The sequence below is a fragment of the Lingula anatina genome, chromosome 6 (genome assembly GCF_051362555.1).
Source record: "Lingula anatina isolate TDL-2025a chromosome 6, LinAna3.0, whole genome shotgun sequence".
Classification (NCBI taxonomy): domain Eukaryota; kingdom Metazoa; phylum Brachiopoda; class Lingulata; order Lingulida; family Lingulidae; genus Lingula; species Lingula anatina.
Genome location: NC_141772.1, coordinates 23,966,643 through 23,984,081, shown reverse-complemented (window position 1 = coordinate 23,984,081; position 17,439 = coordinate 23,966,643). Strand labels below are relative to the sequence as shown.

Below are 17,439 nucleotides of genomic sequence, written 5' to 3'. Positions count from 1 at the left end.
ACTATGGATATTGATATAAGACTGGAGGGGAAAAAACTTCTTAGGATTGATCAGTTAAAATGAAAAAACTAATTAAGTTAATGGCCCTCCCTGTCCCTGTGCTAATCATTCATGTATATACCACTGACCCGTGTTTAAGTCAAGATTAGATTAAAAATAAATTGTCCAGTTTCTATATATCCAAACTAGCATGCACCAAGGCCATTACCGTGTAGCCAGGTCCAGGTTTAATGAGAAAAGAGGGGGAACCTGTTCCTGTTTCTAGACCAGAGAAGACAGAGATGATGTTGTAGTGTCCTCTTCATGGACACAGTTCATCTTTTGTATGGGACTTGGGCTTGAAAGAGAGGGTCCTGTCTTTAATTTGACTTGGGCATGGAATTTTGACTTGGGCATGGAATAAGACACTGTTCTTTAGTCTGTGAAGTTTTTAATGGTCAAAGGAATTTTGCAAAGCTGTTATAATGTGGAATTTTATGGGAGCAGTCTTAATTTGCATTTGTTCATACTACATTGTTTTTGAATTTTGGGGAACTGTCCTTACAATTCTGTTGAGAAACAATCCATTAAGGTATCAGGATGAATAAGACATTAATTGAAGTCTACAAGTCAGGCTTGTCATAAGAGTTATCAGAGCATGGAGAACTATGGAGTCATGGTTCTATTGAGATATCTAGATATGCATCTTATCCTGACTGGGACTGAGCTGAAGGATGTCTTACAAACCCCCCCCCCCTCCCTTCCTCTAAACAATGGCGTTAGGATTTGACATGTCAAGATTGGTATCTTATCAGTAATTTCAGTACCACACTTATCTTATAGCACAAATTGTGTAGGACTCAGTGTCTTCATGTTGACCGTTGATTTAGACAGCGTATCATTTCAAGTTATTGTTTCTGCAAAAATCCTCAGGACACGTAGCAGTCTGCCTCAGGACATGATGAAGACGTCTGCTGCTGTCAAATTGTCGTCTGCCCATTTTGAACATTTTAAAATTTTGTAGCTATAACATTCTCATGTTAAAAATTCTTGGGGATATTTGCAGGAGTCTTGAATTTTATTTGTATGCACATGGAATTTTAAATCAATGCTGGATTTATTTTTACTTAAGAAGATTCATGAGGAAATTTGCTGGAGATTGCTTTGAATATAGTTTGCCTGTAAATTACCACTCAACTGGTGACACAAGAAGTCACATGAAAGAATTTTATACTCTCAGTCTGGAATAATCACTTCAACTTCGTCAAAAATGGAGACGTCAGTTTTGATGTGCATGGCTGTTTCAATATCATAGAATGTCAGGGGGATTTATCTACAAAATTACCAGTGTGGAAAATTATCACAGGCCATAGATCAGCTGCATAGATATTTCATTGGGGGAATGTGAAGGCTTCAGGCTACGGTCTGAGAATGTTGACATCTTTGAAAAAATTGAGAGCTGGAATACTGATACGCAGGAGCCATTTAAGTTAAAGGAGAGACAGTTTCTTTGTTTGGATCTTAGAAAAATGTCCTTGCGGCTTTTAGATTGTGTTGGCTTCAGAGGTAGGTGAAGATGGGCAACTGGTGATGATTTATTGCTGTGTGTGTGAGTGTGTGAGAGAGAGAGAGAGAGAAAAGGAGGAGGATGGGAAAGAGAAGGAAGGAGGAGGGGAGAGCAAGGGATAGAGAGAGAGAGAGTCGACAGTGTTTGTCAGGTCCACGAGATGCCTTTTCGTCTGTCAGCTAGTTATGGAAATCAATTCCTTTGACTGATTTTTTGACAAGGCCTTTTCATAAACATCTGAAAATATCTTCCAGCTAGTGTGTTTTCACAAGAATATTGAATTATGAAGTTTTTCCAGTGAATTAGCAGGGAGAAAATTGACTCCTTTAGCTAAATGAACCAGCTCTTAACTTTTACGTGAAATAATTTCTGCTGCCACGACTGAACACATTAGCCCTAGACTGGTTCTCTTGGTAGCGTGCGCCAAAAACATGCTATTTACGCTAGACATTTGACATCAGAGCGATGGAGAACCAGAGCATTTGTAGTAGATCTTTAAAGTTACCACTCTTTGTTATATGTATGTCAACATATATATTGGTGTCATCTCAAAAGAGGTGTCGGTGTAAATATATATGAATTCTAGATGTCTGTAGATTTTAGTGGCAGTGCACCCATTCTGTTATCAAGATGCATCCAAGTGAAAAATTGCACCCTAGTTGAATAAAAACATCTTTTTTTTCTCCAAATTTCTCCAAGCATTGAAACTTATTCTCAGACAATTGTACTGAAAACGGGGCGTTATGAAAGCAGTGGAGGAACGAGGTCCCTGTCCTAAACTGTGGTGTTTATTTGTACAATTACTAAACCACATTGCAGACTGATTTTTGTTTTTCAGCCAAATATTTATTTCTCGCTGCTAGCATTTAGTTAAATAGCAGGAAAGGAGAATGTTGTTGAACCCCTGATAAATGTGTGTAACACTGCACGTGGCCGTGATGGCGTAGTACTTTGCCACATTTTAAGTGTGCGATTTAGATGCATAAATTTGGGAAAGCTGCCATGATGTAGGCCATTAGGAGCCATCCAGAAGGGCGGGGGAGATATAGTACAACGCTGATTTGTGCTGTAATAGTGTGAACTCAAGAAGGGACAACCTGCTGGTGAATTTTCCGAGAGGGCTAAAAACTTGAAATTTTCTGCTGTAAGATATATTTAGGCTTGTAATCAAGTTGTGGTTGTGGTTTGTGATTGAGAAGAGACACATACCAGACCCTTGCCAAGGAGTCCTTTCTGCTGCCAGATTTTTTTAAAAATAACAGTCTAAGTTGCTGTTGCCTTATGTGTGCCAATGTAAACTGATTGTTGTCATTGCTGAAAAATAACTTTACTAATTTATTTCTGGTTTCAGCATAGTTTAATGACAGCCAAAGAAGCTATGGAAGTAATAGAACTTAATTTGTATATAGCTTTACATGCATGTCGCCATTAAAGTAGCATGTGACTGGACTGTACATTTCTCTCTCTTCAGATCTGTTTAATGACAGCCAAGTAAGCAACAGAAGTAGAACTCCTACACCAGACCGTGGCCCAACTGCTGACGACCCTGCCAAGACCCCGACCCCAGACAACCCCAACCAGTCGACCATCAGTGGGAGACAGAGTCCTTCCAGGGAGTACTTCAATGCAGGACAGGGGTACTATCCCAACAACAGGCCACCCTTCACAGACCAGGAGCAGTCAGATATGCCCAGGCAGCACCCCAGGGGTGGGCTGGAGAACTCTTACAGGCCGGAGGTGAATCATTCAGGGGGGTATGACCCCAGGAGGGACCCCCACCCCCCTCAGTACAGGCCAGACCCCAGGGCTTTTGAGGAACACGAGTTTGCAAGGTTTGGACCTGAGCCTAACAGGAGAGAGTATCGCAGTCGCACGCCAGGTCCTGATCACATGGGGCGACAACATGGCGCAGATCATCTCCACCAGAGGTCTAAAACGCCAAACCCACAGGAGATGAGGAGTCGCACCCCAACACATGACCACTTGAATATCAGTGGCACCCCAGACTTTATCCCAGCATCTAGATATATGCAGCCCAAACACACAGAACCCCCCCTGGGACCTCTACCAAACCACCATGGTAGTAGTGGGTATCACAGCAGATCTTCTTCTCACTCAGGGCCACATGAACATTTCCCCCCTCAGCAGCATGGGAAGTACCCCCCTCCACCTCTCCCCCATCACCCTGGGGACAGGTACCACCCCTCCCCACAGAACTACCCCCAGAATTACCCCCCTCCTCACCCCCATCATCTGCAGCAGGCACCTGCACCATATCATCAACCTCAGTCCAGATACGCACCCCATGACCCCCTCTATCATCCTGGGATGTCGCCAGGTCAAAGGTCAAATAAAAATCGCAGCACTTCCTTCGAGCACGCAGAACCAGTGCCGGCACGAATGCCCCCAATGGCACGGCAGTACTCCCCAGGGGCTTCCTCCCCGGGGATGGGGAACATATCCCGTGGCTCTCAGCCACCCCCGCCTCACAGAGGACCTGGAAGACCTGAGGACTACGCGGAGATGACCGTGTTCTTGAGGAAACACGAGAATGGGTTTGGATTCAGGATCATAGGTGGCACTGAAGAGGGCTCACAGGTAAGGATGTGACTTGTCTTGTTTTATGTCAGCAAACACAATCAGCACATTTGTCACACCCTTGTATTGTTTATTTACTGTTATACCGTCTGTTCCAATAAGTGGCAATGTTGTCTTTTAGTAAGATAGGAGAGAAAGAAGCTTACTGCAGTATTCACAGTGCAGTGTAACCTTACTAAGTTTATTCTCTGACTTAGTTTATTGCTGATAGTTCATCAGATAGATTAAAAGCAACTTCTTGCTGAAGTTAAAACGTGTGTTGAATATTCAGAACATATTTTTGAAATCAGTGTTAAATCCTCTGTCATTAGCAATGTTGGGGTCAGTTATAGTATTACTGGAAAAAAAGAATGTATTTATTTTGAGATTTCCTCTGTAAGTTTAAGGTGCAGCATCTAATTAATTAAAAATAATTTTATAAGGATGAAAAATAGTTTGCAATGTTTCTTTACATAAACATAATTCCTGTTTTATCTACCAGGTGTCAGTTGGTCACATTGTCCCAGGAGGAGCCTCTGAGATGGACGGCCGACTGCGGACAGGTGACGAGATAGTAACCGTGGATGGTCAACCTGTGCTTAACGCCTCTCACCACAAGGTGGTAGAACTGATGGGGGCCGCGGGGCAGAAGGGGTGTGTGACGTTAGTGGTCAGAAGGAGGATACCCAGTAGTAGGGGTGAGTACACTGGATGTCGTCTGCTCCTCTTGTTTGAGTTGTGACTTTTGTTAGACTGGCAAGAATTTTGATAGACTTGAGGTTGAAATGAAAGAAAAAAGATGAATAACTTTTGTTTGTAAAAGAAATCAGTTGATTTTCATTAATTGACTGCATAAAGGAGTTAAAATTTGTGAAAAGTTGCAGGATAAAAATTTGAAAGCCCTCAGATTGCAGCCTTGTATTGTTTGTTCCCATGGCGACAAGCTTTTTGTCATCTTGACCCCAAAAAATAATTGTTCTTGTAAGAAGTACATAAAATTGGTGTAAAAACAGGTCATTATAGTTTATCTTGTTTAAGTATTTTTCCTTTTGACTGAAAGTAAATAAGCATATTGGCTGAAGAGAAGTAATCCTCAGTTTACATTAGTTTACACATAAATCCTCCCAGATGGCCGTTACAGGGATTTAAAAGGTTTCATAGTACACCATTCAATTTTGAATTAATGCTCATTTTAAGATAACAACAATACTGGTTTTTTTTACTGCCCCTGGCTGCTATCAACAAGTACTCTTACCCCTAAGCTGGACGAATAACTGCTTTGTTTGGAATTTGGTTTATACCGAGTTCAAATTAAACAAGGTTTTATTGATTTAGGATATCAAAATGAGATCTATCAAGTGAGCTTGATTAAACAACATTGTAATGTTTGAAAGAAAAAGTTCATTTCTTTTTATCTACCGGTAGTTAAATGTGCCACAGATAAGCGTAATGGTTGAGGGTTAGTTAGTTTGGTATAACGGTTCGAGACAAGACTGTCGCACAGAGATCTTTACTTTATGGACAGAGATGTTGAACATTTTATCAGGCATTTTATTTGTACAAAAATCCAAGTACGCTTATAGTGTGTATAGTACTTGAAGGAGACTGAGGTTATGAAAAAATTAGCTTATAAAGCATAGAAATACAATATGCTTCGGAAGCTCTTACCTTGAGAGCAGCTACACTGAGGGTGTCCAAAAATGAGTGCATTTGAAGCTCAATCTACACACCATGTCACAACTAGGACAGCTGGAAAAGGAGGACATTACCAGAAGTGAAGAATATCTGGAGTTACACATGCACAGCGATTTTTTCTTTCGCGCGGAAACCTGTGAAAACAGTTGAATATTTTATGAAAGTAATTTCAAAAATGCCATCAGTGTTTAGAAAACTTTTCTCCTGCCTTTCAGACACATCATTTCAGAGCCAGCCAGATGGCATGCCGACATTCCCGTACAACGTCTCTGTCACACGGCGTGATAACGAAGGCTTTGGCTTTGTCATCATTTCTTCAGTGACAAAGTCTGGCAGCAACATAGGTAAGTGGAGGAAGAGGGGGGTTTGTTACTTTTCTTTGGCCATCATAATATAAAGTTTATTGTAAAGATTTTCAAAGAGGAGAAAATGCAAGTAAAATTGGAAGTTGGGGCGGTATTTTTAAAGTCCTTTGATGTTGGAATTGTCAGACATGGGTTGGTTATCTTAAGCCTTTTGGGAATTTTGAAAAATATTTCTTGGATTAGTAAGGTGGGAAGGAAGATGGATGTTGAGCAAAAATGTTAAGTGGTTGCTGCTTTGGTGTAAAATGCATTGCAGTTTATAACAAAATGTATAACAGCCATCACTTAAATGTATATGCCTGCTGTTCACACTGCATAAAGCTTTTATTAGATGCTGTGATGAAATTACCAAGCAGGAAATAACATATACAACATCCACTTTTTACAGATTAGAAAAGTTTTTAAGGCATTGAAAACTGAAGTTTAAGCACACAAGGAGAAGAGAGGGGGAGGGGTACCATTATCGTATAAAAATATCTGCAAAGTTTTATTAAATTATGAAGTTGAGACCCTATTGTCGTAACAGTAGCATAGTTATGGGTATAGTTGGTGAAGTGGGTTTAATTTAGTTATAAAAGACTGAAGGTGTTTTTTCTGGGGTGTTTGTCTCTTCTGGTGATGGATTAAGAAGACAAAATGGGTAGTTTTCAATAGGTGGGTGAAGCATGGGGTTTGTTTAGAGAGACTTGAAGCAGGGGAGTTTATTTCAGTAAGGTCAGCTAAATTCCAGGTAACCTTTTAAATGGTGGTTGACTGAATCCACTTTCAGGCAAACCCATATAATAACCACCAATCTTGCTGCACCCCACAACCCTCCACCCTCAGCCACAGCTATCTATATATCTTTATTTCTTGTAATTTGGCAAAATTGAATCAAAAAGTTTGTATAATCTTCTACGTGGGTACAATACCCTATTATATATATATATATATATATATATATATATATTCATTACACATCTTTTAAGCATATTCTTATAGTTGTTACTATTCAACTGGCAGTTATTATCCTTCAGTATAAAAAGCAATTATAGTTTGCATGACATGATTTATTTATTGTATCACATATTTATGATTATATATATATTCTATTATATATCTTTGATTCATCCCATATTTTGATTCCCGCACAATCACGTGGCTGGGCAGAGTTTGATTGCAGTGGTTGGATTCTGTTACTGTTTGGTAGTATTAGTTTATACTGGTCTCACTCTGCTAACTTCAGCTAGATCTAGAACATAAAATATGACTTGTGTGGTCATGTAAGAAAATTGAGTGACTTGTAGTCTTTTAACATAGTACTCAATGTAGAGATTTGGTATGGATATATGATGAATTGGACTGCAAACATCAATTTGCTTGTTGGAACAATAAGATTTAGAAAAAAAAAAGAAAAAACAGAAAAAGCCAAAATATTCTGAATGAAATTGTTTGCTAAATGAAAAAATTATAGCAACCAAATGGAAAATATGGTCAAAAATAATTAAACGGACAAGTTGGATCAGAGTGAGGTCAGTAGATTTGATTATCTTCAGTTATGGCATACAACATTGTGTATACTACAATACTTTCAGGCCAGGATAAAGTTAACGATACCAACAAGGATGGCAGTACTAAACCACATCCACCTCCGCGAATTGGTGAGGAACGGGGACAAGAAATAACTAGATTGGAATATTTTAACCTTGCCTGTCTCCCTACTGTTTATTTTGACATCTTTTGTCTCTAATATGGTTTTTTACTAATTCTTCATAGCATGGTGGAAGGTCATGAGTTGATCCAGGATGATAATTTCTCTCTGTATGCATAAACTGTCATGTTTATGTGTTACTGAAAAATCCACACTTTACCCTCAACACAAATTGGTTTTGAAAGAAGGCATCAAAATTGTTTGCTGAGGTTTTCAGATTTGAATAAATTGGTGAATGTTTTTTCAAGTCCGAGGGTTTTAAAATTAAGAGATAAAGATGATAGTATAATAATGGATGAAAAGGGGAAAATATTTTGCAAATCCTTTCTGTTTGTAATTGAAATGAAGTTTTTGCATGTGGAGAGAAAATGACTTGGATCATCTATGTTTATACCAGACTGGCTGATGTCAAAGAACAAAGTGAGCTTAGAAAAACTAATTCAACATATTTCAAAACTAAATTGTTAAATTACAAATTAAATTTATTTCATGAAATGCCATTTATTATTGAGACATTGATATCATTAAACAACCTAAAACTTTGGAGAAATTTACTAGTCACTTCTTTGTTTACTAAAGAACAGGTAAGATTGCACATTTTAAGATTGTATTCTCCATGAAAAGTTTCTGTTCTAAATTTTTGTCACTAAACAACATAATTTCTTTGAGCTTACTTATTTCTCAAGACTTCAAGCAGCTTTGTTGCCAAGACACTCAATTTATGTTTAGCTTGTATACAGAGCAAGAGAAGAAAAACCAGCTAAATACTCTACATATTTTAAAATTTTTAAAATGAAAAATAATAGAAAAATATGCTTACACTATTAACTGAATAAGTTGTTCTTTGTTTGATTTCAATTGTTGTAAAAAAAGTGTAAAATTTCACTCTAATGCTGGGTTTTTCTTCTTTCTCTGTGTTGCGCTAGTGCATGCGAAATAGGTTAAACCTTAGTTTTTGTATATTTTATAAGTTGCATGCTATAGTTTGTGAAATATCAGTGCTGATTTGTGACATGAAATTTAGTTACCGGGTAGTTCCACAGTATTTGTCCCTGTGCATTGTTTTAGTTTAGAAGAACCTCTAGATACTTTGCTGCCAGATTTTTATCCAATTAAGGATTTTTTCCAAGTACCACTTTGTTGAGGCATGCTCTAGAAATGTTAAGATTCTATTTAGGTTTGAGATAAGGTTACTCAGGGGCATTTCATGTACTTTGCAAATAAGCTTGTGGGATTTAAAAGGCTATTAAACTGGCTTGAAGTGCGGGAGGACTTTTAATTTCTATGGAGCTAAATTAATGCATATTTTAATATGCAAACTTGGTGGATTTCTCCCAAAAATGAGAAAGTCTGCCAGTGCCACAGAAAGCTTTTCATTCAATGGCTATTAACCCGTCAGAGGTAAACTCATATTTATATCTGTATTTATAGGTAGTAAATGTGTTCTTTTTGTTTTGTTTCTTTTTTTTTTTTTTTTAATGGACTATATTGTGTCTAGTTTTCACTGCCTGGTATCATCTAAGGAACTAATTAAAATATTGTTTGATACCTAAACCTCTTATCATGAAATTACCCTCAATACCTTCTGTGAAAACTAGACACTGTGCTGTAAGGGATATGTGTTTTTATATAGCATGGTTTTATATGGTGACGGACGGTGTTTTGTTTTCCTCAGGTCGTATAATAGAAAACAGTCCTGCAGAGAGGTGTGGGATGTTACGTGTCGGGGATCGCATTCTTGCCGTCAACGGAATTGACATCAGTCGCATGAATCACGAGGAAATAGTGAATGTTATAAAAGACTCGGGCATGTGTGTCACCCTCACGGTCGGCCCACCTCCAGGTAAACTTTCGAAATTTTTAGTTCTCTTTTCCAGTTCACATTGTTGACAGTTGGTAGAGAATTGCTATGGTTTTGAGTTCATGAAAACCAAAGAAGGGAGTTGGGATCAGAATTTTTTATTTCTTTTCCTTTGTATATTTTAAAATTGATAGATAAGATGATGTTCACAGAAATATTGTAGGCATGTATTTGTATGGTCAGATGCTGGGAATGGTGACGGTCATTGGATACATTTGAAACAGAATCTGGTTTGGCATTCTTCAACAAGTATTTATAGATTTGGAACACTCTTGAAGGGAAAAATTGATTATCTGTTATCATTTGTTTTTCAGAAGAAAACCCTACCAATACTCCAGTATCTTCACAAAGGGTAAGAATAACTGCAACTCTCAGAAGTTAATGATGTTTTGTCTGTATGTCTTTTATTGCTAATCATTAAAAAATATTTTATAAACCATTCATCATCAGTCTAACATACATTTATTTCATTCATTTGCTTCTCTGTCTTTCTATTTGTACAATCTGAATTCAAATCTTCTAAGAAAGTTATGGGGATAATTTTGCTTCTTTAAGTTAAAGCAGTAGTGTAGATTTATTTGATACGTCTGCTTAGATGTGTACAGGTTGCACATTTCTTGTGCAGGGGTCCCAGAGCTCCATGATCAATGCCATGGCATATCCAGCTATGGGGGAGACAGATTCTATGAGAAGGGGGGACCCTGTCAATCAGCAGATCTTAGAGAGGCATAAAGAGCTGGCCAGGAGGAGAATGCAATCTGGGTCACAGGTCTGTAGAGGCTGATAAAAAAATTATTGAAGTTAATTTGCATTTTTAACTGCATCTGAGTTGCATGGTGCATGCAATTTGACATTTTGTTCCTTTTCTGGTCTAATTTTTGGTTCATTAATTATTGCATAAACATTTTATTATGACACTCTTAAAGAATTATCAATTTGTTTTATTGCTTTGCATTGTTGTACATTGAGTTGGAATGTTTTTCTTTCCACCTTGTAGTCTGAGTCTGAGGACAGTGTCTTTAGTGAACCTCCTGTGGCTAGATTTGTAAGTCATGCAGGTGGTGGGCAGGCTATTACACATTGGTCTACACACAATTCCAATGCATTCAAATTTGTTATAGGTGCTCCCACAATTCCAATTCTTCCAAATTTTATGCAGGTTTACAAGCGGTTCCAGTTCGTCCACATTTGGTTATTTTTTCGGTCAGTTTTATTTTGTACTAGCATCCTTGAAACTTTGGATATTCCAGTAAAATGTTTCCATCTAGCACCTGAAAAATACTTCTAACTTGAATGTATGAGAGAAATAATTGTAGGGTCACCTAAGCTTGAAAGTGATACCAGAGGTTGGGGTTGGTTGGAATTGTGTGTAAATGTCCCCAAGATATTTCCCTGTGGTTGCAAGGAGATATACTTGTAGTAACATGAGCCATGGTGAACTGTTTTATCTCTGTGGTGTGATTGGGTTTTTCATTGTCTCTCCTATAAATGTGGTAGAAAGGTAAATCATATCTCAAGAGATGAAACCTGTTTATATCTGTGAGACAAAGCTTCCATGGAAAAGGCAGTCATGTGATAAAGGCTGAAAATGTCATGCCTCACAGGTTGAAACATGTCTCTTTAGAAACTGTTAACCTTTTCAATACTACCTGGGTTGGTTGGGGGTGAGGGCAATACCTTGTGCTTGCATACTATCCAACCTGAACCCTATTGCACACTGTTTACATGTTTGTCTTGAGAAAGCCAGATCACAGGAGAGATACCAGCTGAGCTGTAGGTCTTAAATGACTGATAACTCAGCTTGCTGCTTGTGTGTGTTGGGCTTTATTGAAACAAGAATCAAACATGTTTTATGTCTCAAGTCAGCAAGCTCCTGCCTCTACCTGATAAAATTGTCAGTTTGTTGGAAACCCTTTCAGTCTGTTGTATTGTTTCTTGTCTTGAAGATCTGTATTTGTTCTTGCACACCCCAGCTTTTGCAGTGGTTCTCTTGAAAAACTGATTTTGATCAGATTTTAAAACATTTCGAGTAAAGATTTCGAGTAAAGGATGATATATAAAGATTTTTACAGATTAGAGCCTTTTAATATACCCATGTGCTGTCATTTATAACTATTTATATATTTCCCAAAATAGTCTTTAAGAGCATAATTTATTTGTCATTACTCATTTTAATACTTTCTGAAATACACTGTCCAGGGAACAGGTGCTTTGATCCCTTGACCTTTTTGCACCCCATTTTTCTATGCACTGGCTTAAGTTAGACCTCTATGTAAACAGGAGACTGGGAATGACTATTTGCATGCATGGATTATTTTCTTACTCTCTTGGAGAAGTTGTAAAATAGCTCTTCAAATACTTGAGATATTTGCCTCAACTTCAAACTGCAGCCTGCCATATTGATATAGAAATAAAAGTTCAGCAGTCTCTCTTTAGGACTACTAGTCATTATATCAGATTGTACATTGAAAAATTGTATTCATAGTATTCTTACTATCAGCTACAATGTTTCTATATTGTTATATAATGAACAATGTATCTATATTGTTATATTATCGTACAATGCATCTATATTGTCATATTATTGTACAATGTATCTATATTGTTATATTATTGTACAATGTATCTATATTGTCTGTAGGGAGGTGACCAGGGAGAAGACCAGATCTACGTGGTAGAACTTCACCGAGGATCTCGTGGGTTTGGCTTCTCAATACGTGGAGGTCAGGAGTTCAACAACATGCCTCTGTACGTGCTCAGGATTGCTGACGGAGGAGCAGCCAACATGGACGGAAGATTGCGGGTGGGTGGACAGAATATTTAGCTCTCATCAGTAGATTCTGTGCTTTTTGTTGCTTCTAGAGTGATAGTACCATTCAGTTCGAATAAACAGAAATACACAAAAACTTATCTTGAAAATCTTGTGGATTTGGAATCGTTTTCCAGATTCATAGTGAAGTTCAAGCAAAACAGACAGCTTGTTTATTAATCTGGATAGTCTACTATCTGATTTAGTATGTTAAGAGATTCTCTAAATCAGGGATAATGTTGATTTTGATTTAACTTGAAATGTCTTGCCTGTAGGCACCATGCATTGTTCTATTTATTGAGATGTTTTGGACTTATTGTTCAGCTGTAGCAACGTGTTTTAATGTGGTTACATTAGTTACCATGGAAACTGAAACTTCCTTTTCTCCCTCTTAAGGTTGGAGATCAGATCTTAGAAATCAACAATATCAGGACGCAGGGAATGACCCATGCTGCGGCCATTGATATCATACAGAGTGGAGGGTCACGGGTCAGACTACTGGTCAAAAGGACGGGAAAACCACCTCCTAATTTTGGTAAGCAGAACTAAAGAATTTGTCTTGTGCAGAGTTGCGATGAAAACACGGAGAACCTTCATTCCTGCTGGTCATCAATCTGTTGCTGATTATGCAATATTGGGCACAACTTAATTAGTTGTTTCTTTCTCATGATTTTAAGTGAGAAAAAGTTTTGACCAATTTTTAAAAAGAGGCAAAATTGTTTACCATGTTTGTTGAATGATTTAATCTGTTGTTTAACTTATTTTAGCCCATTCTACTTCTCACTGCAGGACTTAGAATTATGGATTAAATTACTGCACTTCACTAATTCTAACACTAACATGTGAAAAGGGCACTAATATTTTATCTTTTGCATTTTATTTCTCTTTCCGTCCCTCTCTCCCATCACTACTAGATGCTTCTAAAGCAGGGTGTGAATCTTCCAACCTTTCGGTAAACCATCATTCTCCGGCAGGTGGCGCTGCTTGTATGAATGTCCTAAAAGGTTGCGCTGGCCGCCCAAGTGTGGCCTTCTCCATAGCTATCCTGTGATCTCTCTCCAGTAAAACGCGACCTTGACCTTGACCTTGTGACCTAAGCTGCCTCACTCCAGGTGAACTTGAAAGCCGTCTGCTACTGCCGATGTATTTGGTCTAGATCAACTGCATGGCTTAATACATTGCTTCTACCTGTCTGAAGTAGTCTTGTTAACATCTATAGAACAAGCTATATCCTAGGCTTAGCTTAGTCATGTTTAGATCTCTTTGACTTCTTTAATGATATGTGGGTCACTTTGACCTGTTTTGAAATATATAGGTCATGATGACCTATTTATTTGATGGAGTTCATGTCAACCTGGACTGCATGTGACCTTTGACCTCTCAGTGGAAGTTATATTGAACAAGGAGCTTACTTCAATTTTACAACTTTCAGCATTGGAATGAATTATGACATGCTTTAGTGTTAAATGGTTGATGTTATTAAAGTTTTTGATAAGAAATGCATGATTTTACATTGTTACTCTAGATGCAGTTTTTTCAACTTTTCATCTGATATTCTTGTTTTCTGTTGCCTGAGAAGATTCTCTTACCTTGCTCTCTGTGTTAGGTGCTGCAAATGTTCCAGACAGAATCTGTGTATTACTTCCTAGTGGTAGATAACTTGAACTCATAATGTCTTATGGACACTTGTCCAGATTATACAGTTTCAGATCTTTTCCTGTTGCTTCTCTTTTTGGTGTTCTTTTCTTGGATATTGCTTAATGTTTGTCATAAGTCCTCGTGTCACTTTCCTCCATTTTCTCTCTTACCAAGTCGTTTTGCCATACATCAGAGGTACAGCTAAAAAACAATCTTATATCTTAGTTTCTGTTGATATTATCTTGTGATTTGATGCTGTCTTTTTGACTGATATAATGCTTTCACTGGAATATTGAAATTGCAGATAAATGTTTTTCCCCCTTGAATGTTCATTATTTTTTGTTTTAGAGTTGTTAAATTTATTGTTTCAAGATACCCAGGTTTTTCAGTCAGCTTTGTGAACATGAAGGTTAAAATCCATAGTTGTGCTAAGCTTGTGTTTTATTTTTACCATTTCTTTGCCAAGTAACAAAATTTAAAAAGAAAATAAAAGAGAAAAAACACTGTTAATATTTGAAACACTATCATTTCAGAACGTGGGTCTTCCCCAGGACGGATTATGTCCCCACACAGCCCACATGGCCAGCCTAACCCCTCCCCCTTGACTAACGGACCAATCAGCCACAGCTCTCCTCAGATACAGCGACGAATGCAGGAAAGACAGGACTACTTCTATGATTACTCCGACATGAGGCCACACCCTAATTATTGAGGGGTAGATGTTATCATATCTAGGTCAAAGTTCATTTCTGTTTGCTACCAGAATATGGATATATTATTGATAACTACAGCCCACTTGTAAAGGACTGGACAGCAAAGTCTTCAAAAAAGACTTAATATCACCAGAGGTGGAAGCATTTACCAGACATGAATATTGTTTCATCGGCTGGATAAGCTGTGAAGTTTGGAAGTGTGGCACAAATATAGCCATAGAATTGTTTTGGAGCGGTGGGGTTACCCCAGGCATGGCAGACTGTGGAAGATGACGGCAGCAAAAGTATATATACAAAATGAAAACAGAAAATAGGCTTCACATGTGATGACTCCATACAGCAATAACACAGATAGTTCTGCTCCATGTGGATGTCACAGCTACCTTTGTTATGCAATTCGTAAAGATGACAGCTGTTTTACAGCTCAGTTTGACTGCCATTTCTCAGGCTGGATTCCGTGACCTCAGCAAAGTGAAAAACCTGAGGGAGGATTATTTCACCACTTTGTTGCCCTATGAACAGAGCTTTATCTGCAGTGGAAATAACATACAAGGACGAGGTTGCAAAAAATTCTAAGAGTGGCAAACTTTGTCTGTTTACAACCATTAGAAAAAAAGCCAATGGAGAATGCACTATTACTGGTTGGACAACCACAATCCCCTCTTTTGTCACTCTCTCAAGTATGCTTGCCCAACTCGTTGCCAAAGTCAATGGCTGCCAAATGTTCAAGCTCAATGATGTTATAGTGCAAACAGTAATTAAATAATTTTAGCTAGATTCCCTACAGAAAATGAGAGAATTTAGGCTGGAATTGAAAGGAGAGTAGTAATCTGATCAGAAGAATGCCAGGGCAAAGAACTATTTATATGCTTACTGTTCTGAAATGACACAGTTTTACATTAAAAGATTGTGGTCATGCAGGAGAACAAGAATGATTTCATAGTGAAACTTGACCCTTTGAAGGTTATAATGTTATTTGTCGATGGGAACATATATTGAAATCACTTATTTTATATTTCAGTTAACAAATGGAATAGTTAAAAGTAGGGATTGAAATATCAAAGGAGAAGAGTAGTTTTCTTCTCAGTATTTAACTTAATGGTTCATAATCAAAGATAAGAGACCGGGGGGGGGGATGTACGTAGCGCCCTCTATTGTACGCCAGTTTATATCAGCTTTCTGAGCTGAACAGCATAATCTCAACAAGTAAGCAGGAACAAATGTAAAATATTATTAATATATTTAAAAGATGCAGAAATTTGTGAGAGGTTCTCACTATGTAGCAGAATAGGGGAATAATTGTCATTTAACTTTTAATATGTAATTAATTATGAAAGCTGAAAGTGTATTATGCAGACCTGCATGTGATATGCAATGTGGAGGAATACTAAAGTATATTTTCTATACAAAGCCACACCCTTTTAGTTTACACAGTGATAATGTAAATATAGTGCATGATGTTTTCATATATAGAATTTTACATCTATTAATTATATATAAATAATGTCATGAAATTTGTGGCACCAGCTGATTGCTTTGAATTTAGCTGCCCATTTTTTATCACAGAGTTCGGTTTTTCAATTTTTTCATATACATAATCATTGCGTTTTTGTCTGAATGTATATATTGCAAAAAATTCAGACTAGGGCAAAGAAATATCAGTGAGAATATCACAAATCTTTATTCTACAAGTATTTTTGACTTTTAAGAAGTCTTCACATTTTTAACACTATTGGTGTACTGTGAAAGTCACCCAGTTTTCCTGAATTTTACATTCACTGCTTATTATAATGTGGGAGTCACAATCTGCATTACACAATTAGTACTGACAAGTCTATCACATCATTTCACCAGCTTAAAATTATTTTTACGTCACTTACATATCATGATAATAGAGAAAAATACTTGCCAAATATCATAATTAGAATGTGTCACATTTTTGTTAAGTACATGTACTCTCTAATAAAAATTAGGACAAAGAAACTTGTACTAAAATATCAGTATATAGATAATTACACCATCCAGGGCATGTGTCCAAATGTGGTGTCAAAGAGCTTGCATTGTGGTCTAAATTAATGTCTAAATTAACATCATTACACATTTAAACCAGGTGTCTTCAAATTAAAGAAGAATAAAAATTATTTTAACAAGTTGGCCCAACATCAAATGTATAGTGTAAAAAACCCAGAGCATTAACCTGATGAGGGGTGTTGTGTATATACCATGGACTCTAGCTGAGTGTCCACTGAGTGTCCTGCACTCTACACTGTATACATATATACACAGTTGCCTGCACTGTATAGTAGCATAGTTCAGTAGTGTATATTCTAGGGTGAACCTGTGAGAACCAGAGATGTAGTGAGAGACTTTGTAACACAATAAAGATAAGTTTTCTACAACACTTCTGGATTTGTCTTAATTTTCTTTGATGAATGATTGATAAAATATTTTTCTTAGTTTGAAGATTATTGTTTCATTATTTTTGATTTATTGCATCAGAGCCCTGCTTTAAGATCAAAGCCTGAAGGTAACAACAAAACGAAAC

The 17,439-nt window shown here is 37.4% G+C and overlaps 1 protein-coding gene across 10 annotated transcripts in view; it reads left to right on the top strand.

Moving 5' to 3' along the window:
- The window catches only part of LOC106155200 (membrane-associated guanylate kinase, WW and PDZ domain-containing protein 1), a 76,889-nt gene extending 59,594 nt beyond the window's left edge, over window positions 1-17,295 (top strand). For 5 of the 10 annotated variants that reach the window (XM_087015269.1, XM_087015272.1, XM_087015266.1 and 2 more), the window contains 11 exons: window positions 3,018-4,144; window positions 4,626-4,821; window positions 6,034-6,162; window positions 7,758-7,823; window positions 9,549-9,716; window positions 10,049-10,086; window positions 10,330-10,503; window positions 10,732-10,779; window positions 12,376-12,537; window positions 12,940-13,078; window positions 14,715-17,295. In XM_087015269.1, the coding sequence (XP_086871395.1) occupies window positions 3,018-4,144; window positions 4,626-4,821; window positions 6,034-6,162; window positions 7,758-7,823; window positions 9,549-9,716; window positions 10,049-10,086; window positions 10,330-10,503; window positions 10,732-10,779; window positions 12,376-12,537; window positions 12,940-13,078; window positions 14,715-14,893 (2,426 nt within the window). In that variant the 3' untranslated portion in view covers window positions 14,894-17,295. The remainder of the gene's footprint in view (window positions 1-3,017; window positions 4,145-4,625; window positions 4,822-6,033; window positions 6,163-7,757; window positions 7,824-9,548; window positions 9,717-10,048; window positions 10,087-10,329; window positions 10,504-10,731; window positions 10,780-12,375; window positions 12,538-12,939; window positions 13,079-14,714) is intronic. The other 5 variants (XM_087015267.1, XM_087015270.1, XM_087015268.1 and 2 more) reach the window with 5 other exon arrangements.
- Window positions 17,296-17,439: the final 144 nt, after the last annotated feature.